This window comes from Colius striatus, chromosome 10 (assembly GCF_028858725.1).
Source record: "Colius striatus isolate bColStr4 chromosome 10, bColStr4.1.hap1, whole genome shotgun sequence".
NCBI lineage: Eukaryota > Metazoa > Chordata > Aves > Coliiformes > Coliidae > Colius > Colius striatus.
The window spans coordinates 6983813-7011581 of NC_084768.1; the positions used below are offsets into that span (position 1 = coordinate 6983813).

General features: G+C 37.9%; 1 protein-coding gene across 6 annotated transcripts in view; it reads left to right on the plus strand.

Annotated features, from left to right (window-relative positions):
• RPAP2 (RNA polymerase II associated protein 2) overlaps window positions 1–27769 on the plus strand; it is a 54233-nt gene that overhangs the window by 18434 nt on the left and 8030 nt on the right. For 2 of the 6 annotated variants that reach the window (XR_009819363.1, XR_009819361.1), the window contains exons 11-14: window positions 1283–1351; window positions 19200–19349; window positions 19884–20091; window positions 21012–21241. Coding sequence is in view for 1 of the 6 variants with exons in the window: in XM_062003654.1 (XP_061859638.1) it covers window positions 1283–1351; window positions 19200–19349; window positions 19884–19893 (229 nt within the window). In the remaining 5 variants the exon portion in view is untranslated. Of the gene's footprint in view, window positions 1–1282; window positions 1352–19199; window positions 19350–19883; window positions 20978–21011; window positions 27757–27769 lie in introns of those variants that run through there. The other 4 variants (XR_009819360.1, XR_009819362.1, XR_009819359.1 and 1 more) reach the window with 4 other exon arrangements.

Consider the following 27769-nt stretch of genomic DNA (forward strand, 5'->3'; position numbering starts at 1 on the left):
TTTGAACACGATTTGAGGAAATTAGTTAATGGAATTTTGATTTTAGCAATGGCCAGTACAAAGACTTTTTCCACATTTAAACACTTTTTTGGGTAATTATATACTTGTCCAAATAAATAAAAAAGTTAAGTTAAAAAATCTTACTGGAGAAGAAGATCCTGAGTTTGAATTTGTTGACAGGTATTTAGTTTTACGCAGCTTCCCGTCTTCACTAGCGCCTGTGGAAGTGGGTATGAATGATAGGGTAGCTTCATTCTGCATCTGAATTTAAAGAAGGCTATATAGAAGGGTAGCTGAGAGCAAGAAGGAAGAAAGGGAAGTTCTTGCCCCTCATTATTTCTGTGGAGTGGTGCCACAGAAGTATAGAATAGAGTCATTACAGTTGGAAAGGACCCTTAAGATCGATTCCAACCACTAACCTCACACTGCCAGGCCCGTCACTGACCTAAGCCGTATCCCTCAGCACCTCATCTGTGCATCTTTTGAATCTGTCTGAATAAAAAATTCTGCTAGCATTTGTATAGCCACAGCTTCATTTTTGAGTGTGCCTTTTCTATGAAGTTGCTTATCTTGAACACCGTGGGTCATGCTTAAATTAAGCCATAGCAATTCATGCCTGAATTGGTTTTAGTCAGATTAACATTTGACTTAAAGCAGTTCCATCTTATTACAAAGTTCAGCCAATCGACTCAGCAGGTATAAAATGAAGCAGTGTGGTTCTCGATTCACACCTCATTTTCTTACTCTTAACATCTGCATTGGCTCCTGTTGTAGAAGTTAGAATTCCAAGTCTCCATTTTAAAAATAAGAATCATCAGAAGACTGTGTCCAGTATCCTATAAAATCCCATCTGTTTCTGCAACATTAACTTTTACAGCAAATCTGGATCTGAAGCCAGCAGGGGAGAAACTTAAGTATAAGAAGGCTTGTCTTTTCAGAAACACATATGCAGCTCCTGAGAATTTCCCCATGAGTATGAGTGAGAGCTGAGCCCTCACTGGAGCCACGACTATTTGTGAGCTAATTCAAAGAATTAGTTTCTGTTCACTCTTCCCCATCCCACTTTCATACAGAATCAAGAGACATACTGCGAATTCAGCAATCCCTCCATTACAGGATGAGAGAGAAGCATGAAAGTTGGTGCACTGCCCAGATGCAGCTGTAATTGCTATATTGTAACTTAGTGTGTTTAGTCTTTTAATGGTAGTCTTAAAATTTAACAGTTAAATTCTTTTTGCTTTCACTCTGAAATGTTCTGATTGTTTTAATCATTATTTTTCAGGTTAACAAACAGAAATATTATTCACAAAATGCCTGAATGGACTCTAATTGCCATTGTTTTGGTGTCCGTGTAAGTACCTTCTAATGTCAAATATTCTCACACACAACTCTCTTAAATAGCCTGTCAAGTTGTAATTTTCAGATTAAAGGTGGGAAAGATTTTCACAAATTAACTGGGGAATCAACAGAAATATTTTTTCATGCCGATCACCTAAATTCTTTTGACAAAGCAGGATTGTCTCACTTGCATCATGTTAACAATGGACAAAATTAATATGTTAAAAAAAGAAAAGCTAAGCTTTAGGGATTTTTGAAGAGGACTGGTGAGGTGAAAGGCGTGTACTTCACTTAGTTCCAGTTGCTGATGACACATTCTTCTGCTCTCTGACAGTAGGACAAAATGGTGTATTACTTGGATTTGGCATAACTGTTACACTTTTCTCATTTTATTTCTTAATTTCCTAAAAGGTTTCGCTTTCATGTTTAAAGTAAAATGATTTCTGTAAAGACATGGTGTGCTTCTAAATATGTTTGTCTGAATATTCCAGCAGACTTCTTTTGAGAACTGCTGAAAGGAATGTAGGGACCCAGTATTTTATTTATATGAGATTAGCTTTATTGCTTAAGGTTATGATACTACAATGCCTACAGTCCTCCTTAGCTTTGTTCTGCTTACTGCAGAATTACATTCTTTGCAAGAGCTTTTCCTAAAGGGAAGTCTGATTTTGTTACAGTGTCTTTCAGTAAACTTCTACTTAAAGGTATGATCTGTAAAAGCTGTAATCATATGCATCAAGTAACTTCCTTAATTAATATTTTTCAAATTTGTGCACATTGCTGAATTTAAAGATAGAAACTTTGCACTGTGTAAAGCCAGACACGTCTCTCACAAATTTGTATTAAACATATTAGTTCAGCTTTTAAGAAATCACTGGTGGTTTCACATGATGTCAGGCCCTGCCTTTCAGTAGGGTTAAGCCATCAAGCAAATCTTTGTATGTCTTTCAGCTTGAATTACAAGATTGCAAAAATCTTATTCCAGGGACTGTTTGTTACTGCACTGTTGCTGCTGCTTTTGGGCTTCCTGGGTCACTGGAGCCTGCAGGACAGAGAAGTGCTTATAGACATTCGCAGGTCAAGAAGTGTTGTGGGCCAAGCTCATAGCATCCCCAGTACTGTACTTACTTTCCTTGATATTACTTCAGTCTGACACATTGTTCTGGATTTACTGTCCCAAGGAAGACTATACCAGCAGGCATTAGAGTAGGCTTCAGCGAGCCTTACATCTGTGTCACCCAGCCAGTTACCGCTCAAATGATTCATTAAATCAGAACACAGAAAGTAACTTTACTTGAATGCCTTGGCATAAATTTTTTATCAAGTATAAGAACAAATCTTTTGTCATTTACTATATATTCTTATGGTTGAATTGGTAATTTGTGAAACAGATCTTATGAATTTTTCAAGTAGTTTCTGTACATTTAAGGAAATGGTGACTCTTTTGGTTGGAAGTTAAAATATGTTCCTAGTCTCTCCACATATGATGAGCTTTAAATATTTACATGCCTAATGATTGTTTTACAGTTGCTTTAAAGTGTTGTACAAGTAGTAGACTGTCTTGGTAGCAATCAGTATAAGCAGAGAACCACATCTTTTTTTACTTTTACCTTCCACCTCTAAACAAATGAATTACATTTGATCCTAGTAGATTTTCTTTCTAATACTATTTCAGTGAAATAATTAAAGTCCTGTTGACTTCAGCTTATTGTAAGCCTTTGCAAGCTCATGATCTTCAGATTTTGAACATCATCTCTCAGCCCACTCTTAGGATAGGATGTGAAAGAATGTATTAGGGAGATAGGGTAGAATGTGACATGTTGCATTATTTCTGGAAAAATTTAAATAACACATTTAATTATTTGGGTATTCTAATAAAATTCAAATATTTAGGGGAAGCCAGAAACGTGCCAGGAAATGCTACTTGAAGACCAAGGCAACCCTTTGCAGGCAGGTCCTTGGGTTGTAGTCTTTCCTGGCCAGACTACAGGAGGTGAGAAATCTGTCATAGCTTACTAATACAGCTCAAACGAAAGAAATCAACACTCTATTGAGTGTCCTCTGGCTTCCCCTTAGATATACCAGAAGGTGATGCATGTTGCAATACACATAACCTCACTTAGATCCCAAAGCTGTATGGGGCCTGTGTCAGAGGCAGTAGCTTCTGTCACTGGAAGGATGAGAGTGTTTTCAGAATATGTATTCTCAGATCCTGACCTGGTCCCAGATACAGGATGATCATTTTACTCCTAACACTGAACCAGGTACCCTGAGGTGCAGGAGGTGTAAGCACTACAGAAGGCAAAGTGAGCATGGGATTTCAGCATGTACCTCAAAAGAAACTACTGAGACCACAAATATTTTTTGCTTTGTTTAGAAGGAATGGGGTTGTTTTGTTTAGAGCAGCAGCTGTTGGACTTTACTTGCACCCCATTTTGTGCATCAGCATTGTGACTAGCATGTGCTCAAAACACTAAACCTCACTGTGGATCTTCAGAGTGCCCCAGACCTTTTTGTGATATGTTACTGGGCAGAAAAATTATTGTTTACTGCATTATTGAAGTGTCATCATGGCTTAATACTTTGTGTTGTGTTATGGTAATGCTCTCCTCTCTTCACAGGAGTGTGCATATTAACTCTTTGTAGGATACAACATGTTAGATAATGGTAACACCTAATTTTGGTGCTTAAAGTAGGCTTTGCCTCCCTTTATAGTCTCTAGGTCATCAAAAAGCTATTAAAAGTACTTATGTGTCCTTGAGTTTACTGACTATTAAAGAAACCTGAGTTTCTAATGCATTGCCCTGAAATAAAATGTCTGAAACAGTGTCTGACAGTGTGACTGTATTGAAGTATAAAATGTTGGAGATCCCAACAGTGAAGCATTTCCTGTTCTTATTGAAAAGCTGGATTTATTCAATCAAATGATCATATAAAATATGAACAACCAGTCTCAGCCTTTATTGAAAATCTAGCCTGAGGCACTCCTGTCTTTGTGACAGGCACATTCAACAATGCTGTATCGACCTTAATAGAGTCCTCTTTGACAGACAGAGAATGATGTTCAAATAGTTGTATTCATGCCTATTGTGGAGTGAGAGACTCCTTAAAATGATCTGTAGTTGCAATTTCTTGTTTATTGTTTGCAATAATTTTGGCACTGGTAGATTTCTGTGTCTCCCTGGTGCAATTGTTTAGTATGTTAAGCAGAATTTTTTGTTATGGTGGTAGCTGCTTTATAATGTACTGTAAGGCAGAATACAGAAGTTGCATCTTTTTACCCCAAAGAACTTTGCAAGATACCAAATGAAGCAGATAAATAGATACAAATACAGAAGTTGAAGAAAGAATGAAGAAAGCAGCAGGAAGACTGGTTGCTAAACAGGCTGGGGCACTTGCTGGTTTTAGTGTATACCCCTGGTACAGTCTAATGGAAAGCTTTCAAGGTATTTTCAGGAAATGTCTGCTTTCATCTTACTTATCTGAGCTGGCTGGTTCCAGTGAACTGTGGTCAGCTTCATCCACAAAGCCTATGCAAGAGCTTCCCCCACTAAAAGCTTTGAAGCATTTCAAAATGTTCTGGGATTAGTTTATAAGCATTCAACTGCAGTATTTAAACAAACTCAAAATGACCACGATCACTAAACAAAAGCCATCGTTATACGTGTGCAGCCACTTTAGATAAATGTGTCATGTGGAGATATACTCTAGAGGATTACTCTCTTGGAGCTAACAGTTCAGAAACTGGAGAATCTCGGGTTCAACTATGCATTTTTACTTCTCTGCACACAGGAGCACTTCTGTTGCTCAACACTGACTTTTCAAAAGTGAGAGGAATTCAGATGGTTGTGGTGTCACTGCTGTGTTCTTGTCAGAAAATGACTGTTTGAAATGCACAAATCTAACTTAAAAACACATATTGGACACAAGTCAGACTTGCAGAGTGACTTTTCCCTGCACAAACCACACACGAGTCAGATGGATGATCTTTTGTTTAGTAAGTCTGATGACAGAGGATTGGTTCCAGGTTTTAGGCGAGAAAAATGATTTAGCGTTAGCTAGAAATGTAATTATTTATTGTTTTGAAACAGACTTTGCAGAACCAAAATCCAAGATGTCTTTGTTTTACAATACTGTTTGAATGGTCACAGTGTGAAATATAGAAAAGGCAAGTTTGTCATAACCCATTAAAAATATATTCTTCTCTTTTTCTCTCAATAGTTGTAGGTTGTCATTTGGGGAGTGTAAACTCAAATAGGTTTTCTGTGAAGTAGTTCTTGCTTATCAGCACTTTCCAAGCAAATTGAAATCTGCTTATTTGGCATCTTGTGGAGGAGATCAGTATTACTTTACTTCCTCCTAGCACGTTCCAGTATTACTTAGGAAATGTGTAGAAGCGCATTTAGAGGCATTTGCAGTGTTGTTTATTGGGCCATTGATCATTACAAACTTTAATTGTCTTCCTCATTCGTAAGGGAGAAAATACAGGAAGAAACTTTTGCAGTTTTGAAGGGATTTCTCTGCATACAACAAAAAACCCCAACCTACTGTGTGGCTGTAGTGCTGTTACACAGGAAAGAGATGCTGTGGATTTCATTGCAGCACGCACAGCTGCAGTCGTTTTCCATTTCAGTATAGCCTTCTGAATGAGAGATTTGGATGGGCTGTGCAACTTTTATGCATGCCCAGCACAAACTCTGAGGTGAATCCAAGATAATTAGTTCCCCTTTACAGTTCTGGTCCTTGACCTCATCAGCAGGAGTGGAGCCTTAGCACACACTGTGTCCTGGACTTCTGTTGCATAGTTAGGGGGGCTGGCTCAGAAAGCTGTCTTCTCTGCACCTGCCAGTTTTGGTGCCCAGGTCAGAAGGGTTATGACTTTCTACCAAGTGTCTTGGAAATCCCTCCAAGAGATTGGAATCTACGTGTTCCCAGCAGCTGTATGTGTGGGCGTTCAGACCAAAGTCATGCCCAACTGTGCAGAGCTGGTGTGCAAAGTGCATCACCAGTTAGAAGTTGTCTTTTGTGGTGGTGGTGTTCTGACTCATCTTTTTGTTAGTATCTAGAAATACTTTTACGTTGAATGTAATTTTGGATCTTCTGCTTGAGCCATCCTTGGCAACTTTATATTCCAAATGTGAATTAAGAATGTGGTAGTAGGGAAAGTACTTTCTTCTGCCACTTCATTTTTGCCTTTTTTATGAGTAAGCAGGAGATTTTTGGAACTTCTGTCCTAGCCCTCTGAAAATAGCATGTTAGATTTTGGAAGAGTGCTTTATCACATTGACTCTGTGGGGAGCTAACTCAGTCAATGGAGTTTATGTCCTATTGAATTCTATGCCACAACTATGTGATTTTGCATCAAGCAGATGGAAAAAAAACACCCAGCCCTATTAGAGAGAGAGAACTGCCTTAAGTGTGTTACTGGAAAAGGTGTATATTTAGAGGTTTTTTTGTAGTGCCATGGTTTTCCTCCTTCCATAATTGCTACGTACAGTTTTGCTTATTGGAAGACATGTAGCACAGAATAAGTTTTACAGTTACATGGTAATATAGACAGTTCTGAACTCATGTTGCAAGTAAGATGTGAGTAATCCACACTGTTAACAGCTCCTCTAACACTTAGTTTTAAACTAAATGTATTTTCACTTCATCCACTGAGCAAACGGAGCTGTTAATTTAGCAACCTAATCCTGAAGCTGTAGCCCTATGATAATATGCTTCCTTATTAATAATTAATCTTAATACATTCAATGCAAACTTTTTTTATCATAAAACATTACCCATCTGTTAAAAGAAAAACATTACTTTGACACACACTTGCATCTTTTGTTTTCAGAGTTTTATCTTAGTAAACTTTCTCAAGAACAGCCTACACTAATGAGGACGTGACACACAGGCAGCGTTGTCAGCTTACAGGAAACTTCATCGTAGGGTGAAAATCAGTGTTGATTTGGTTTGTTGTTTCTGAACAAAAAAAGACTGTAGAAGTACACATTATTGGAAAGGTTACTACAGCTTCCTAGTATGTGATTCCCAAGTATTCTGTACCAGCAGAATTTTTAGAATGGCTATAGATTCATTTGTTTGTCTCTCTGCAGAGTCATAATGGTACTAGGCTAGTGATGTGTCCTGTTCTTCTCTGGGCACAATTTATTTCAGTGCTAAGGTATTGTACTCGTAACTTCTGAAACCACTATAACAAAAAAACTTTGATTGTAGAAGATCCCTGAAAAAGCAGTATCTTTTGAAGATCTAATCATTCCCCTCCTTATGGCATGAAGCAGAATACTGAGTGTAAAACCTTATAATGCTGGACAGTAAGACAGGCTGTATAGAAAAACAATGCTTCATTCCAGACATTTCAGTTTCCTTTGTCGAAAGTGGTGGACAGTGGAAGTAAGTCTGTTCCTCGTATGTCTCTTTGCTCAGCTGCATTATCCCAGGTGTTTTGTCTGCAAGTTGGACTGAAAGACAGGTAATCAAGTTACAATGTTAAAAAGTTGTGAAACTAAACTATGATCCATTTTATAGTCATTGTTTCCATAGCAAATGAGTACAGGTGAGTATGTTTTACAAAGTCGAGTACTGACTGTTTATCTAAGCATATTGAATTGTAGATGTTTGAGCTGTAGGTCAGTATGTTCTATTTCATACCAAAAAAATGCATATCACTGAGATAATGAATTGGTAGGAACAGATTACAAATATGTGACAGAAAGAAGTCCAGCAGTTAAAAAATCTATATGAAACAATGTTTAGTTTATAAAATGTGCCAGATTTATATATAAAGGTGTCCTTTGGGTGTTAAATTATCCCACTGTGTGTGCACAACAATTTATACAGCAGTGTATGTTTTGCAAAGTATTTGAGAGGTTCAGGCTCTCAAAGGTTACACCTTGGCAATTTTTAATCTCGCAGAGATTTAAACCTGTGACTAATTTCATGTAGACAAGTAACCCAAAGCCTTCAATAGCAGATTCCAGTATTTGAGAAGCGTCACAGGAAAACTTTGTGGAACATAAAAAGTAAGGAATAGAAGACTGAAAAGGATGAAAGGATACGTTTGAAAATAACTTTTAAATTTATTAAATTTAAAATTTTGACTAAGTTGAAAGAGAGGGAAAAATGGGAGCAAATGTTAGGACTGGGAAGTACCTTTGATCTGTCAGCTGGTTAGCAGAAAATCGACTTCAAATAAATGGAGCTCCATAAACAAGGCTTGTCCTTGAAATGTGTACCTAAGAAACTTAGATTTGTTAGAGAGAAACAGCTGATAGTGATTTCTTCTGCGTGTATATGCTGAACTCTTTTTTTGCTTTGGCTTTGTGTAGATAAGTAAGCCAACTCAAGACCTTTTGGAACAAATCCCTGTATGAATTTAAGTGCTTTAAATGGCACACAGTATTATACAAGTTCTGATGCTTCACATTTGTGAACTACTGTTGTAGTTGTAACTTGGAATATGGTAGCATGGAAGTGAATACCACCATTTGATATTTTTTAAATCATGCTGCAGTCGTACCTATTAACACCAAATGATGAAACCCATCTCTTTTCATACAAATTTTAGCTGGATGAGTACTCTGGGTAAGAAGCCATAGATGTTGTTGAGCTGGTTTTCATGCTTTTTTAGTCTGGCAAGAGCTTTTTCTAATCCACTGTTAAAGGAATCTGGAAACTATATTATGCATCTGATTACCCAAGTAATTGTTTTTTGCCAGATTTTTATGATCTCTGTGATGATAGCAGTCTTGGTAGTAATTTTAAAATAAATGTTTGAAACTCGAGTTGCTAAACATGCTTTAACGGGAGGCAAATAGAACCTTCACATGGTATTACTGGAGCTTTAAAGAAGTCAGGAGTCCCTGAGTTTTTGTCACTGGCATTGTAACATCGAGGTGTTTCCAGATTGTTGCCGGCTTCTTTCTCATTAGTCATCCTGGTCCTGGGTTTAAAACAGTGATCCCTGAGTCCCTGAAGTCAAATGCTTAGTATTACAGGATCAGCATAACGCTAGTAAATGTTTGCAGAGAAGGTGACATCATTTTGCACCTGCTGAATGTAGTTCCTTGCCTGGACAGTTGCTGAGGGAACTGATTTTATGTCATGTATGCATATATAAGGGCAAGAAAATTGCAAAGAAGGAACGTTGTATCACTGATACTGTGTGAGAAGAAACAGTGCTGGTGTTTACATTGCAAAGGTTAAAATAATCCTACAAAGCAACGGACTTGTAAATTTTCTCTCATTTATAGAAATTTGTCATGTTTATGTGCTACTGGTCAGTCACAGGGACCTGAGAACACAGGAATAGTGAGAAATGCCATTTTCTAGTTACTTTCTGCAAGTTGTATTATATAATGAATTATGCTGTGGTAAAATAGTCTGAGTTACAGAGATTGAGGGTTTCAGATGTTTATTTAATATTTGAGGCATTTTTAATTTAATGTTTTCAGTGTTTTGTATATGTAATATACATTCCAAGGCATGTTGTCTTTAAGCATACAGTGTACAGGACTGACACAAGTAGCACTAAATGCCTATACTAAATTGCTACCCCATTTGAGGAACTATGAAACAGTACTTTCTTTGAACACATTGTGTATTTTCAGTCTTAGTTTGGATGTTACTTTGCATCAGACTTTTGCTTTGCCTGTAAAATTAATTACTGACCTAATGCTGTAAATAGAATTTTTTTGTAAGTAAGAAAGTGTTTTATCTCTCCTTTATTAAAAGTCAAAGGTCATTGTTCTTACAGAAGTTAATATTTTTAGGACAGTCTGAATTTAGTTGAATATTTTTCTTTTCTATATCTTGAATCAGGCCAACATTATTATAAAATGTTTTAATTGCAGGGTCTTTGTAGTTACACAGCTGTCTTATAAATAGTAGTTGGCAGCTGATGGAGTGATCCTTAACTTTCAGGGGAGAAAAGTGGCATAAGCAATACATCCTGCTATTCCTACAAATTGTCAGGTTAAAGATCCAGAACATTTGCATTTTATTTATTCATTTTAAATAAACAGCTTCGGTAGCTGATAAGGTAACTATAAGCCTGTTGTCACAACATCTCTCCCCTGCAGAGTAAACGTTGGAATGCCTTTCAAAAGTGCCTTATGCAGCTTAACAGAAAAGAAAAAAATTAACTCTTATGTGTTATATTAGAGTAAAGCCAGAAAAGTAGTTTGCAAAGTATTCAGTCAGCCTCCAAAGCCCGTGTCAGGAGAACATGGTATGACACGTGGGAACTCTTCTGCGCAGCCTGGCTCCCTGACCACCATCCTAGAGAGTAGTGGAGTTTGGGCTGGTAAACCTTGGGTGCACCTCAGGTTGTTTTCTGAATTGCCAGTTGCCTAGTTGGATACAAATAACTGATTGAGGATCAGGGGAAAAGGAAGAAAAGCAAATCTATTGTCCCTTTTTTTCAGTTGTTATTAAGTACTTTTTATCAAACAGATAAACCCTTGTTACTGTAGGTCTGCATTCCTGTTACTGTTAGTTGTATCCATCTGACTGCACCACAGGTGAGATTTTGACCCCATTAAAAGGGAATGGAAGCTGACTTAGGCCTGAACAACAGCAATATAAAAAACATGTGTGGAAGGTGAACTTTAAAGGAAGAAAAAAAATCTATCCTGTGTGAGTGTATACATGCACATAAACATGTATCAAACAGAATGTTTTTTCTTGAACAACCGGCAGAAGCTGCGTAGGAAAAATTAAGGTAGTGAAAACAATTAACAAAGTTAACTTTTGATTGAACCACAAGCTTTGCTGTATGCTAAGAGTGTGTAGGAATTCCAGCTGTTGATTTTGAATCAGTGTTTGTAGCATTGATTTGAATGTAGTGGACAAAAATTTTAAACTGAATAATTCAGTTTCTGTTTCCATCAGAGGATTAAAGTGTCCGTGGTGGATTCTGTGGACAAGTCAATACAAAATAATGAAAGGATGTTAAATAAGTAAAACGTAAGTTGCACTTGAGTTGCAAAATTCTTGGCTCTTATGATGAGAATAGAATATTCAGGCTATATTTAAAACTGCACCAGGAAATTGTGGGCTTTGGAGTATTTTATCTTTCATTAAGAAAATATAAGAATAAATTTGGGGACATTAAAGAAAACTGCCCAGGAATACTGACTTCCCTCTTTGACCAATAGGATATGCTAACTAAGGCCCCAAGTCAGACATATCTTTAATTTCAGAGTTGCAAATGCCACTGATCATAATTGCTATTTTTTTTTCAGTCTAGTATCATTTAATTTAAAAGAAGATTATAATTCCATAGATATATTTACATACTTCTGCATCTTGTTTCTAAGTTAGATGCTTCTAGTTCAAGATTGTCTGTCAAATATTAATGTGTTCTAATGGAAAGTGTTCACTCTAGAGACAAGTCTTTTGCTTTTAAGGTTTTTTTTTTTAATGTTGAGCTTTTAAAGTCATGCTCAAACTAAAGCTGAAAGAAACAAGTGGGGGTTTTTAGCCAAAACTGTGAGCTTAACAGCTAAATTACATAAGTGAGGTTGTAACGTTGTATAATTTCTGACTGTATGTTAAACCAGTATGATTGTGTAACCATTTAATTGTACCAAAGGCTATAATGTTTTTAAGCTCCCTGGTGTTTCATCTTTTTTAACTTACAGTTACACTCACATTGTGCTTCAGATGGCTTTCTGTCCAATACTAACTTTTGCCCCATGGATCCATTATGCTTTAAGGTCTGTGGAAATCCCTGCTGTGATTTAAGATACTTTGCTGACAAAATTGCTCTCCCTAAACAAGTGTACTGTATCCAGTAATATACTGGTAAGTGAGGGACTCCACCTCGAATTAAGCAAGCAGTCAATATGTTGTGAAGAACACTCAGAATTACAGTGATGCTTTGACTTTTTGTGTCAATGTCTGAGTGCCTTTCGGTAGGGGTTCATGAATTGGGTGTGGCAAGTGTTAACAGTCCAGCCCATCAACTGAGGCACTGTTATTAAGTGGCACATATATACATTGGCAACACTCCAGTTGTATGTGCAGGCAGATGGTCTACAGGCTGCAACGCACACCTATTTCAACGAGGTTTACTGCTGACCTATAACACTTGTCATATTGACTCAGTCTAGCCATTTGTCTTGAACAAAGCAATTACTTTTGTTTAATCAGTTGTGTTGGACACTTCCTTCATAGGAACATAATTAAAATGGAATCTAAGTCTGTTCTATGAAAGTGATGTATTGAAAGAATAGCATTTCTGATAAGTAACATTTTTATTGCATTGCTAAGTGCATCACATCTGTAACATAAGATTAATGCAAATATATTTGAAGTATTTTTTAAAAGCCCCACACAAAACCAAAACACCCCAAGTCCTTGTATGTTGATACAGTAGAACAGGTTGTAGTGGCATGATTGTCCCCGTTCATTCACTTAACATAGCTTTCTGTATATCTTGAGGATTTTTAACACTAAATGAGAGGAACTGTTACTGAGAATGGCCTGCAACATCATACTGGTGTTTAGTTCAAAGGATCTGTGCTAGCTCTTCTACTTGGAATGTGAGGAGTAGGAAGCTTACTGTAGACAGCTGCTGAAGGAGTCTTGGCCTGCTGATGAAATTAAAGTACTTTGTATTACTGAAACAACTTTTGGGGCTTCTGTCTAAGTAATGGTATTTTTTTTGTACTGTCCTATAACCCCCCCTTGATCCAAGAAGTGGTACAATATGCTCAGCTTGGCTGTTCACCTGTCTAGTACAGAGGGCTTGTTCTGTGTTTTGACCTCCTCAGTGGAATGCCTTTCACCAGTCTTCCACAGGGTCAGTTTGAAAACCAATCCCCGCCACTTGACAACTGACATTGCTACATAGAGCATGTTTTGATCCATGCAGTACCATTTGAGTCCTTCATACCTTGTAGAACCAGAGGTTATATCCTTTGTGATTTCAACTTGGTAGGTACAGAGCTAGGAAGAGGAGTATGTTAATAGTCCTTACAAATCTCAAAAGCAGATGATGTTTACATAATACTGTCCCAAATATTTACCAAAAATATATATGGAGAGGTGGAAAGCAGAACTCCTTTGGTTTTATGGCCTTGTAACTTAATTCTTCTAAGTACCAATTGATTTTCTATAAAGATGGGCTGTCCTACATTCACAACTTTTGTTTTTCCAAATCTGGAATTGACTTGTAATATTCCTACAAGAGTGAGTTATGAATGGAAATTAGACAGTCTTGCAAATGAGTTTCCATTATCAGTGACACACAGCATAGCAGGTATTCTCTCCTGTTGAATTAAAGACTTAGACTTCAATAAGCTGTCTGCTTTCAGCACCATTTGATTAACCAGTCCTTGTCAAATCCCAGCAACACACTTTAGTGATATTTTTCATTTGTGTCTGAATTGCATTACCCTGCAGGACTTTTAGTGTGAAGAGCTTTTCTATACAGATAGGATTCTGTTTAATAGTTTGTTATAGTAATTTACAGATAATGATCAATGACAGTTCACAAGGTGTCTCCTGCACAGTTATGTTTCCTCGTGTTTTTTAGCATTGTTTCTTCCGAATCAGTCCTGCTAACAATGTGACATGACTATGTCATAGCAGTGGAGGAAATACACCTTAGCAGAGTGCTCACGACACAGTGCTGGAGTTGCTGATTATTTCTCAGAACCTTTAATAGCCATGTTAAGTCACCCATTTGCTCTGCATTAATTGTACATAGCGTGTGTTACCAGACCTTCAGCTAAAACGCTTGTGGAATGAGAGGATGAGATTTCTCATAGCCATTGCCCAATTTGTCATTCAAAAATGTATTGGAATTCCTTGCAGGTAGGAGCCCTTATCAACAGGCTTTCAATGGTACCTGATCAGAGGTTTGTTGGCACCCTCCTTGTACCACATTCAGTGATTGTGTCTGTTTTTCTGTTGGGAAAGGGGGGAAAAAAAGCGCTGCCTATAATTGCTGCCAGCTCTTGCTTCGTTTCCACCTTCTGAAATGAGTGTTCAAGAAACTTGTGATCATCAGTGCAAATCCCATCATTCTAATAGAAAAATATAACCTGGTTACGATGGTGTTAAAACGTTAAGTGCCTAAAACAAAAGGTAGAAAGAAACTGAGAGAATTATGTTGTGATGATTATGTTAAGACTCTTAATGGTGCTCAAATGCCTGTAACTGGCAAAAATATTCATATCCTGTTCTCCAAAGCTTTGTATGGAAGGACAGGTGGTGCTTTCCTGTCAGTCATTCTGCTTTATAATTCTGTTCTTGTTGAAGTTCCAAGCATGCCAAACAAGGTAAGGGACTGAAATACTTGTGTCCTCATCCGTGGCTTCTGCCATGGTCAGTGGCTCATTTTTCTAAGCTTCTGCCATTAGAAAAGGAAGTTGGGAAGACTGTCAATACTTATCTTTTTCTAGAAGGAGCTTAGTATTGTTCTTCATGGCTATACAAGCGCTTTGCTGGGTAAGCCTACACACGTAGCAATTCTCAATGCTTTTTGTGTGATTTTAAGTGACCAATCCTGGGGAATGGAAATGAACCCAAGTCTTAGGTGGTTGTGTTCTTACCCCTGTTTTCAGGGGTATGTTTCAGAGAGCTGTATCTGGCTGGTATCACAGTGGTGGCTTTGACAATTTAACTGTTTTCAAAAGGAATCACAGAATTCATCTTAAACATGAAGTCCAGAAAGGTTTCCTTGAGGTCCAGTATCTGAGGGAGAAGGATGGTACTTTGCAATTAGGTTGCTTTTTTAGAAAGAATATTCACACCTTTGTGTGGAAAGTGCCAACTGATGCTTTTAAATACATAAAAAATTTACTCCACTGTCATCCTTTCCAAGTGTTTTCAGCTGTCTTGGTTAACGTATGCGTAGATCTAAGAAGCTGTGCACACTGTTAAGTGTCAGCTAATGAAATTTACTCCATGTAACGTGACAGACTTCTAAAAATATTTAAATTTAGGTTAAACTCCACATACAATTATCAAATGTTTTTCTGTGATGACTAATACATAGAAAACTTTGTTCTTGAGTTGAAGCACTGAAACTATGTAAACATTTTGCGATAGCCAGATGTCATTTAATAGCTTGGTAATAATAGCTTGGTCTTCACATTAATTTAACTTCTTTTTTTTTCTTGAGCATGGAACATATGTGGAATAGCCAGCAAATATGAATTTTATCAATCAGCTATAGTTTTACATTTTTAACACTTTTTAAACTTTACAAAGACCTGTTTACCTTCTGCTGTGAGCGTGCAGGAAACGACATTGTTTCATGAAGTCTTGCAGATACATACCTTACCTCTTTTCCCTGAACTGAACATCAATGTTTCCTTTAAATGTATATGCTGAAGGGAAGCCTTTGAAGCATGGGTATATAGCTTTGGACAGTAACATTTGTTTGTGTGCGTCTGTAGGTGATTATTTTAAAATCACTTAATCCTTTAGCTTTTATTATTTTATTCACAAAAGTTTTTTCTACATGTTGGAGCATGTGAAAAAAGGAGCAGAAAAGCAGAGTTTATAATTTTCTTTTCATTGTTGCAATAACAAGTTGTTACTATTGTAGTCCCAAGAATGCCGTTTTCCTGTTTGTGTTCTACATCTTTTGAAGATGCTGTGGAGTTCCGAGGCAATTCCATGATCTTGAACTTGTAGATCGTAAATTGAATTGGTCATTATAGTTTTTTTCAGAGATAGGGTCATTGCAGCTTTCAGTGACTTGAAGATACTGATTCCAAATCCTTCTCTGGCTAATTTGCATACTCTTATGGTTTAATTCAGCTGACAGTTCATGCAAGGGTAAGAGCACAGCCCTTAATGCTCGTTTGTCCAATATACATTGCGCCAATGTTACTTAGAACATGGAACTCTATCACTCAGTGCAAACTGGCAGCTTGTGCTTGCTCCTTTTGCAGACAGAAGTTTCCGCTTTTGTTCTAACAGCCACTTGTAAGTAGAAAAGTATCCAACGATAACTACTTTTCAAATGACAAGTTAAAGCACCATTTAAATGCCAAAAGGACACAGTTTTACAACATTAAAGTGTTAGTACATATATTCATAATGTTGAACACATTGTTCCATCTAGGTGCATTTTTTAACTAATTGCTAGAAACTTAAACGTGTGTCTCAAATTACTTTTTTGTTTAGTCTCCTGCTTATCAGATAATTAGTAGTGTAATTAGTTTTTAAACAAAGTTCAGGTAAGGAAAAAAATGCACAGCTAAAACTTCTTTTCCTTTTTTGACTTAATTTCTTAATATTTAGTGTCTGGCAGTTTCTCTGACAATAGCAATACTTTTTTGCCTCTATAGAGTAGAGTATAATACCCATTATTTAAACAGAATGTCTTAGAGCCTGATAGTTAGGACGTGTTTGTAATTCATGAAACTATGTCATATTACAGACTGTATTTCCAAAAAAACCCAAACACACACACATATATATACATATATATTTAATAAAATAGACTGTTTAGTGTGTGAGCTTCAGAGTGTAAAGATTTTAGGTTTACAATATTACTTGAAACTGCACAAGTTTCAAGTACAAAAGGCGGGAGGAAGAAAATTCAGCTGAAAATCCATGTAGATTTACAACACTGCCAAGAGTGTTTTGCAATGTTACAGCAGCCTGGACCAGCACTCAGGAAGTCATGACTGTTTATGCCACCAGTCTTTTTTCATATATAATCTACTTAATCCTGAGAAGAGTGAATTGCAGATTAGTAATAATGTGCCTCCAGGTCTTTATCCCGCTATCCTTGCCTCCAGACCAACACTTGTGGTCACTGATCCTCTATCAGTGCTTCCTCTGCTCCCTTGCTGATAAAGCATTATAATGCAGAAATCAACCTCCAGATTGTCAGCCCTGGGCAGAGGCACTCTTGTTTTACCAATGAAATAGTATCTGCTGTACTTCTCACTGGGAGGGAAACAACTCAGTCATATCTGTGAAGTACACGACAAAACTTTGTGACCTCAGTCTAAAATTCACAAACCTAACTGTGAATACTTCTCTTTTGTGGCAGGGTTTATATAGCACAGTTTGTACTTAAGTCTTTCTTTCTACACTGTGTCCTTACTTTGAGCATCTCTTAAAGATCTTCTCCCCAAGTGTCAGTGTTTAATAGTTGAAGTACATATTGCAATCAAATCCAAAAAGAGATGGGAAATAATTTAAGTCATTGAAAGTTATTTATTAATCAGGTTTTTTTTGTACATTAATTTTTGAATCAAGGGACTCTCTTTACTGTGTCTTGTAAGGTCCTTTGTGTTCTATCAGTATTTTTGCTTTGTTTAAAAGAATCCTCTTTCTCTCTTCAAGTGGAGATGGTCTTACCAAGGATAGCAGGGAAACTGATTTCAGTTGTTGCTCACTTAAAGATTTTCTGAGCTGGGAAGTTTTTAGGAAGCTGTAGTCTACCTTCAGTTTCTTACTAAAAGTACATGGTTTCACAAACAGATTCTAAAATAACTCCTTCCGATATGGTTCAATGGCACTATCAATCTAAATACAGTATTCAACACTAAGTAACTGTTGTTGAGATATGAGTTCTTGTTAAGTGATCTTGTGAGTAACATTTGGTGTTGAAGTTACTTAATATTCAACATAAGCTTTAATACTTGATTTTATTCATTAAAGATTTTTTTAATGTATTTGTGCTTAGGAAGTAGATTCAGCTGTGACTACCTTTGCAATATTTTTCAATAGAATTTTGAGAAGAAGAAAAGACTTTAAGATTAAAATAGATTAGGAGAAAATGAAAGCACAAATTAAGGCTGACAGCTCAACATTTTACCTTGTATCCATACAGATATTATATATGTAAATGATCTGCGTGGTGATAGCTCCTTCCAAATTGAGGAATGTGTTTTAGCAGCAGCACCGTGCTTCTTTGGGTTTGCATCTTTTGAAGGTTAAGCCTTCTATTGCTGTTCTTGTTGATTCTGGAACTAAATGCAACAGGCTGTAGTGTGTGGCTTGCAGTTTCCATTATTTCAGATGACAAATAACATTCTCTTTGGTGATATGCACTGTTGCCCTGTTTATTTCCATTGTCTGTTTTCATGTATATACTTCATCCTTCTAGTTGGCAACTACTTTCAGCTTCTATTCATTGTAATTTTGAAAATCAGTGGAAACTGGATTAAATCCATCTGCTCAGCAGTTCAGAAGGTCAGGCCCAAATGGAAGATCTTCTGTAAAATGTTGCTAAATAGCAAGTTTAGAAAGGCCAACTATTGTTCAGATTGATAGTGCCATTGAACCAAAGAGAGGGTGAGAAGGAGGAAGGAGAAAATTTTAGTCCTGAATTCAGGTCATGAAGTTTAGCTTTATAACTTTTAGAGTATGAATGTGTAGGAGCTTTTGGGTAAAGAAGGGAATAATGACTGATATCTTTCCTTTTTTATGTGTATTTATATAACATTGCACTTTGTTCTGAATTTTGTTATTATATTTTATATATTGTGTTTGATATTACATCAATATACAACTGATTAGAAGCATATGAACTACTAATCCTTCTTTTTTCTAAGTAAGCTTTCTTAGTTTCACTACATCTCATAAAGATGCGACCTGATCTCAGTGACCTTGCTTCTGCAGGGAGGGTTGGACTAGATGATCTCTAAAGGTCCCTTCCAACTCCTACCATTCTATGATTCTATGTTTTGGTACAGGTCTATTCTATATAATACATTCAGTCTTACGTACTGTAATGAATCAAGTGTGACGTTATAAAGTGCTATTCTTCAGTACAGTTGTTTCAACGCTCACAAACTTTCCTTTTTTTTACTTCTGACAGTGAAAAAGTCACTTTTCTGTATTAAATATGTTTGTTTGGTGGGTTTTTTTGCCAGGTTGTCACACAGTACTCCACTTTTCAAGAATATTCAGACGAGCCCAATGTACACACAGTTCCTGACTACGTTGCTGGAAGAACTGCATTTCAAAAGTGAAGATCTGGAGAGTTTAACAAGGATATTTAACAAGGACTGCCTACTTGAACGGTCAGTCAATTTGAAGCTATTTTTGCCTGCCATAAAACTAAGCCAGTTAACAATGATTCTAATTTTCAGCATTTTGTAAATATGCACAGCTCGTGTCAGCAGGAGTAGAAAATGTATCAAGTGCAGTTTAAAGCGTGGAATGGAAATATGGTATGGAAATGAGTGTCATCATTTTGTCACTTATGGTAAATGCCAGATGCTTATTTATCACTTTAATCTTTTGAGATCATATAGTTGATTTACTGCAATTTTGGGAGGGATTTTTGCTCAAGTTTCACTACACCTTATCTTTAAATTTCTGTGTGGCTACAATGGCTAAGTCTCAGGGAGGATTTGGGATACAAAATTGATCTAAAAGCCGTGTGGTTTTACATACTTCTGAGATTACATTTTGCATTACATTTGTCTGAAAAATATTGTAGCAAATACCTGTTTTATGCTGGTGATATTCAACTGATTTGATGCATATAGCTTTATAATATTTAAGTAGTTTGCATATTAACATTACTGGTCTCACTCTTTTCTTCCCCACAGATTAAGGTGACCGTCTTAATATTTCCTGCCATCTGAAATAGCGGCACAGAGAACAAAAGAACACCTTCAATTGTTGTAACTTTTTTAAACATAAGAATGAAATTGAGTATTAATTGTACTTCTTGCATTTCTACTTCTTCATTTCCTTCCTATGAATAAGAATTTTGAAGTCACATGGAGAAGCTGACAGTGACAGCAGTTGTTCAAGGTATGCATGAGGACTAGTTGAAATGTGGAGCGTGTGAAAACTGGCTTTAAAAGCGGTAGAAGAGAATTTGAATTGTTTTGGTTTTTTTCTTGCTTTGGAAATTTTCAGCCAAAATTTGTCAACAGGAATTGGGGGAAGGGTCAAGAGGGAGCATATTAGCCTGGAGTGTTAAGAAACACTGCTGCTGACATTTTTCCAGTTGACCAAGTGTTTGATCTGTAGCCTGTTTATCTTGCTGCTTCTAAGAAAAGGAGTGGTCTTTGAACTTCTGTAAATAAGTTATTTATAAGCAGCCTCTAATTATTACTAATTTGGACTTTAAAATATATTTTTCAGAGCTAAAAATTTTTGGCTTCCAGTAGTCATTGAATTTGAGAGTTGTGTTGTTTAAACTGTGTTTAGACTTGCTTCTATCGCTGATTATGAAATGCAATTTAAGACTAATCCATATATGATTCCATAATATGGCTTACAGCTCTCAGTTGATAGGACACTGTCTTTTGGGAGACTTGGCAGAAAGTTGTAACTGACAGTGCTTAGTCTGCAGCAAATGCCAGCACTAGTTAAGACTGAGAGCCAGGACTTACCAGGGCTGGTACACAGCAATTCCATTTAAAAAACAGTTTATTGCTTTGGTTTTATTTCTTTGTTCCCAAAAGGGATCTCTGCCCTTCATTAGTTTTTTTGCTGTGTAGTTCCTTTGTGATAATCAGTATAAATGTTTTGATTACCCTGCAACAAACAGAAGCCCATGCAGCTTTTCCCTGGAAGCTTCATTGTGCAGTAGAGTTTATTTAGATGATGCTTGACTTTTCCTAACCTACCTTGTAATGAGAAGTTGCATTCAGTAAAACTTGTAAAAGCAACAATACAGGATGAGGAGAATTTTCATGCAAAGTTAAATCTATGTATTTTTCTAGGTATGCATTAGGGAAAAACACCCATTGTGATCAGTCTGTGTCTGATGGCAAACTCATAGGAATGCATGATGTAGTCTGATGTACCATGATGGAAAACTTTCTCCTTGATACATATGCAAAGAAGGGTCAAGACCTCACCAAAAGATAAGCTCTTAGAAGACAGAGTAATAGCTGTGATACTCTGACCAAAAAAACTTGAATTTACGTTCACCTGCTTCTGATTTTGGAAGGTAAATGTATTTTTAGCTACTGTACATTCTGAGCTAGCCATTATACTGTTCCATGTGCCTTTTCCTTGGGGCATAAAGATCACAAATACCCCCTGACAATGCCACTGCATTGAGTACACCTAGAAGGTATTACAAATGTACATCATACCAGGAATAGGACTGTGTTTCATCAGGTTTAATGTCTCTCATTTGGAAAGTTTTTACACTTCCTGTCAGTTTAGGGGTGTGATTTTTTTTTTGTTAGTTATTTTTAGGCTTGGTCTTCAGCACTTACTGTGTAGGAAACGTATGATCTTGTACTAAGAGTGAATAGGTCACAAGCCCAAAAGACCTCTTTATCAGAGTTCATTGCAGCTGCTTTTACTCTCTGCCTTAACAGCTCAAAAAAGTAAGCTCCCAGGATTTTTGCATCTCCTCCTTGGCTGCTGTGTAGTAAGCTCACTCATTCTTTTCCTTGCCCTAAGAGAACAGAATAGCCTTTCTCCTCCTATGACCTCTTCACCAGAGCAGAAGAATTCTATATATGCTGGAAGTGTTGTGAAGGGATATTCTTCTCTTAACCTTTAATGATTTCATTTCCCTTAGATGGGAGTACAACGTGTAAATAAATGCAGAAAGTATGCATATACCAATTACTTTTGAGTAGGATAAAGGCTGTAGACTCATCTCTAACGGATCGTTTGTACTATCAGCCTTAAGTGCTTGTGCAGAGAGCCTAACAGCACCAAAAACTAAGTTCATCTATGTAGTTTTCTTATGAGCATGTTTTGTAACAGCTTAGAAGTGTTCAAATCTAGACCTCATTTATGAGCTTAAAGCCAACTTCTGCCACAGCTTTCTGTCCTTTAGCAGACTTTACTCTTCCTCAGCTCACATGTGGACCCCTCCTTGTTTTGATTGTGTTTAGAGACACGTTGTTTCCTTGTGGCCTTGCTGCTGTGCTGGCTGTTTTTCCTTCCTCCGGTAGTTGAGCAGATGGGCAGTGTTTGAGCCTTATTTCACATGTGCAAAATTGTAGTTACTGACTTGTGAGCGGCAGGCTGTATGGACATTATAGATCTGTGGCTTAGGCCTCTGTTTCTGAACACCTCTCAGAAAGGGGCATGAGCTTGGTAAAGTTATCAACTGCTTAGATCATAGCCGCAGGAGTCCGCTGCTGTGACAGCGTAAAACATCCGAGCCTGTCCGGCAGTGGACTTGTAGCAGGGCAAATATGGTATGATGTGTTTCTTTTAATAGGGGAAACCAGACTTCCACAGAGTTTTGTTTTTTTTCCTGACATGTATAATGGATACAGTAAAGAGTAGAAGAATACTTCAAGTTAAAGCTTAGAGCAAAGCCTGCTTTATGCTATCAGAGCTTCTCAGCATCATAGGAGGAATGTGACATATTCCTGCATAGTGCAGATACAGATTTCCTACCAAGTTTTCTATTGATGAAGAGAAGAGTGTTCATAAAACCATATACACAGAGAAAGTCAAACTGTTCAAAGTTATTCAAAGCAGTCTTAGTGCTGCCCAGAGAGATGGAGAGAAAGTGTTTGTGTCTATTTTCACACCAAATTTCAGCTCACAGCCTGTAAATACAGTCAGTGTGCTTTGTCATACTGGATTTCCTCGCACAGAGCGTTTCACTGCCCGTTGACCAAGCTTGCTGATTTCTCATGGATTTTGGAGGGAAGAAGAGTATTCAGAGTGATTCCCTTGATAGTCACTCTTTCAAGAAAGTGGGCAAGTCATAATGTAACGTGTGAATTAGCAAGTACTCAAAGACATTACCTTGCAAATCATGTTATGTGGTAATGCAAAATTCTACATTGAAGCAAACAGAAGAGAGTTTGATTTATTTCACTGAAGATTATCAAAAAGTCTCTATTGTGGTTTGGGGGTGGGGGGAGGAATAACAGTCCTGTGAATCTTGGTGTTGAACCTGCATGCCCTAGTCTTCTCTGGCTTGTTTGAGAGAAGCTGGACTCTAGAAAATGCAAGAGGGGATGAGCAGCTCAGCTGGACACCAAGTCTCCACTGACCTTTAACTGCCAAAGAGAAAAGAAGAAAAAGGAAGAGAGAAGGGGAAAGCAGTATTCACACTTCTAAATTTAGGCATCCAACCTTAGGTATGTGCCTGTCTTCATTTACTTCAGAGAGAAACAGTGCTCTTTAATTTCTCCAAACCATGCTTCAATGCAATGAATGGAGTGGGTGGTGTTAATGGCTCTGCCCCTGTTCCCTGGTGGCAGAAAGCAAGCAGAAAAGTCACCTGAGAATGTTGGCTGTTGTGAACCGGTTCTCCTTGAAGTGATTTATTCATAAAGCATGGCACAAAACCGAATGGGGATGTTACACTGTAGTTCTACAGTTTTCCTCTCAGCTTTCCATACTTTCTGTTTATTTCTGTAGTTGCTTATGAACAACCAGCACAGTGGGTGGGGTTTAGCTTGATCTCACTGGGGTAACAGGTAATACTGAACTGTCATTTCCACTGAGCATTAAGTATTAAATATTGAAAACACAGAATCAGCCTCTCTTTAGCAAGTCTTAAGTTTCCATAAGCAGCAGATGGTACACAAGGCAGGGCTTGGCATCTATAAAGACCTCTGTTTCTCAACTGCATATCTCTGCCACCTGACAGCCAGTTGTCCTCTGATTAGAGTCAGAGGAAGTGGGTGTGCCCAGGCAGAAAGTAAAAGGAAAAAAAAAACTTAAGTAGCAAAGACAGAAAGTAATATTGCTGGAGACTTTTTGTCTTGTGAGCTTTCTTTTTGTGACTCTTCGACTCAGAACCGCATCTCTGCACAGGCTGCAGACGGTGCTCTGGGAGATGGGCTGACTGAAAGATGCTGTAGAACACAAACTGTGGCATTTGTGGTGCTAAACAGGATTTGGTGAGGTGAAGGGAGGGCTGGAAACCTGTCTCTTCAAATAGCTTTCATTTGAGCACTCGAGTTCAAAAAGCAAGTGAAAGCATGAGTTGCCTCAGTGGCTGATCTGGACTTGTGTGCTAAACATTAGTCCTTCCCTCTTGGTTGCTTGCAGCTGTAGAGCAAGCAGCAAGGCAACCCAGAGTTCTGGGAAAAATAGAGAAGACTAGCCAAAAAGTGTGAGAAACAAGCACAGGCCTTTTTAAACCCTTCTTGCCCTAGGAAATAGGCGATACTGTGAGATACCTTTTGGGCATTCTCCTCTGAACAGTTTCCTCAGTACAGCATCATGTTTGAGGCAGCTTTAATGGTTGTGGCAGGGCTGGAAAGGCCAGGAACTTTCTGACTACTGTTTGAGGTCTATAGTCCAGATTTATCTTCACCCTGACTTTGTGACCATAGTTGAATGAGCAGACTTAAGTCCTACACTTAAGAAGACTTGTCAGTCAGAATAATGCAGGAAATGTGGCCCCTGTAACATATCAGCTCTTTGCTGGTTGTACTGTGCTGTCCTGCAGTTAATCCCAAGACAACAGCTCCATAATGAGTCCCTTCTCCAAAAACAGACTAAGGCTGGTACACTGATTATAAGACAGTCACATCTTCCCCTTCTTAGACATTAGTCACCAGAAAGCTTTGGCAAAGCCTTTAGTACCTTTTTAGATGCTGTGATTACCTGCAAGAGCTGCTTGCAAAGATCAGAGAACAAAGCCAGGGAGGCTGCTGACTGTTATATCTTGCACCATTGCAATCCACATCAAATCAATGCCATTTCTGGCACATTTTAGCCTCTTAAATGTCATGGGGTAAATAACTGAATTGAAAACATAGTGGGACAGCAGCAGCTTCTTGGAGTCCTACAGTTTGATTAGTCATCACTACAGAGTTTGAAACACTTTGGATGCAGCTTTAATAAGCTGCAAACGATTAGATCAGGATTTGCATCATAAATATTGCCTTTTCATTCTACTGAAATGGGAGTGCCTACAAATCAGGTTAATATAATTGAACAGTACAGCAGTTAAGTAACAAAATATATCAAAGTTGGTAGTATTACCTAGGAAGCCAGAACAACCCAGCTTACAGCTGCCAGCTAAGATCTGACTCACCTAAGGTATTTTATAGCAACCATATGTTAGGCACATCTCTCTCGCCTATTAGGCAGAAAAATGATAACGTTTCCTAATCAGGATTTGCCACTGAGCAGGATTTTCTGTAAACATCTCAGTACTGCAAGCACTCTGCACAGTCAGGAGAAAGCCTTTTGCAGACACTCAGTTTGTTAATTTAACAAATAGAATAAATGGCTGCAAATCTGTGGCCAGTACTGATTCAGCAAAGCTGGCTGCAGTTCAAAGTGTAGGCATGTTACTGACATTAAAACATCACACAGGGATTCTGTGTTAGTAACTGCAGAATACCTGCACTTCTTGGAAAAACAAGCCCTGGGTGTTTCAAATTGAAGATGTGGTCTTAATCTCAGGAACAGCTAGTTGATAAATTAAGGATACTTTCATGGAGAGGGAGCAAACAAAGTCAGAAAGCCAGAGAGCCACATCAGTACAGGAGACAGAGTTTAAAATTAAGTTTGAAAATATTAAGAAGTCTTTTGCTAACAATGCTGTTGGTGAAGTTACACTACTCTGTGTTTTAACAAAGGCAGACACTGTTGTAAACCCTGCTGGCTGTTTATTTATGAGCAAGTTTTACATCCAGTTCACTTTTACACAGAAACCTGGCTGAGGCTACACCCCTCTGCAGTCTGACTTAGTCCTTGCACAAAGGTAGCTTATGGATCCATCAGCCTTAACTCTTCCTAGGCTCCTGCTGTAGTATCCCAGTAGTCTAAAGGAGTAATATGGGGGATGGAGCTGCAGTCCCAACACTCCCTTCTGTTCTCAAAAGGGCAGTTGTTCTACCGCCTAAAGCTCTGATGATAAAACTCCTGTTGATGCAAATGAGAACAAACTGCTGTCTTGGTAATGATGTACCTTGTTTGGGAATCACAGTCTCTTTATTTTTTTTTTTAAGAGAAGTCCTTCACTTAAAAGCTTTCTTGAGTATGTTCTTTTAACTGTGGGCTCTTACTGAATAAAAACAATAAAAGCAAAGTAGATTTTTTTTGCTGCTGAAGATCCTCAGTCTATTGTAAAATTTCACAACTAGAAATACAGTTAAATTGTTTCTCCCTTAAGATAGTTTTTCTAGAGGGTGTGGGAAAACTGGGGAAGTTAGTGATTTTACAGATACTACACTAGCCCTCAAAGCTCTGAGTCAAATACACATCATCTTTGCTAACTATTCATTTCTGAGATCCTCCCAAGCTCTGCGTTTTTTATACAGTGAACATCTGATGCTTCTTGTTTTTCTTCTGTAACCACAGATGTGCCCTCTTCAAAAAACTCACAATCTCAAAATACTAAACTGACAAGCTGAGTGTCAAACCACACACCCCAAGCAGCAAGCAGTGCTGAAGAAAAACAGAATCACGCTTGAAGAAAAGCAGGAGAAATCACGCAAGTTGTTTCCAAAGAACGAATGTGAAACATTTTCAACGCAGTGGAGGCATTGTTTCTTCAGAATGCAAATGCCATTTGATGCTTTTAATTTTTGTGCTCACTTACTAGATAAGCAGAGACTGCTCTCAGAAAGAAGACATCAATTTGAACAGTGCTTTGTATTTTCTTGTTAGGATGAGTTTTATCTCTCTGACCTAAACTGGAGCCTTGCTCCAGGATGCCCAAAAGCAGCCCAGGTGTTCCTGTGCAAGCTGGGTAAGCAAGGCCTCTTGACTGGGAACATGTGGTTTGCGTGCACCACAGAGCCTCTCTGCAGCAGAGTCCCCATGTGTTGCTTGCTGAGAGAACACCAGAGAGCTAGACAGGAGCTGTGCAAAGCTCCTGTTGTGAGCAAGCAGGCCCACAGCTGCCCATTTGCTGTAGCAGGTCCCTACGTGACAGAAGGCCACTCAAGCACAGAGGAGTTAAGTGATTTGTCCAGATCTTCATGGGCAGGCAGGACCTACAACTCTTTCAGCTGTAGTGCCTATCTGTAAGCCATCCTCCACCCACTGCATGGACTGATGTGGGACAAGATTTGTTTCCCAGTGATCTAGTGCTGAGGTGCCACAGATTTTAACTCAGTGATAATGCTGTGAGTTATCTAAACAGCCTCATGACACTGTCCTGCAAAGAGTGATGTGTTGAAGCCATAGAAGGGGTCATTTTCATGATGAAAAGATATGTAAGGCCAGCTAGCTGCTTGATCAAACTATCAGGCACTCTTCACGCTTTGCAGCATGCCGTCTGTCACCTTGTCTCTACAACTACAAATTTGCCATAGCAAAAAGGAAAAAAGTTAAAATGTAAAAGCATAGTTACCTGTGTGTATTTAGCTGCCTCAAAGACTCTCTGTCAATACACAACTGTAAGTGCTGTTGGGCAAGTTTCAGTAAATGAAACATCCACTTTTTAAGCTGGTGATTCAAAGGTAAAATACTGACCTCCAGTTTTGGTACTTGACTGTGGGTCTGTGTAAGAGTAATGCAGGATTCTGGGTTACATCATTTATATTTTGAGAGTTTGAGCAAAAAAAACCTATCTTTTTTT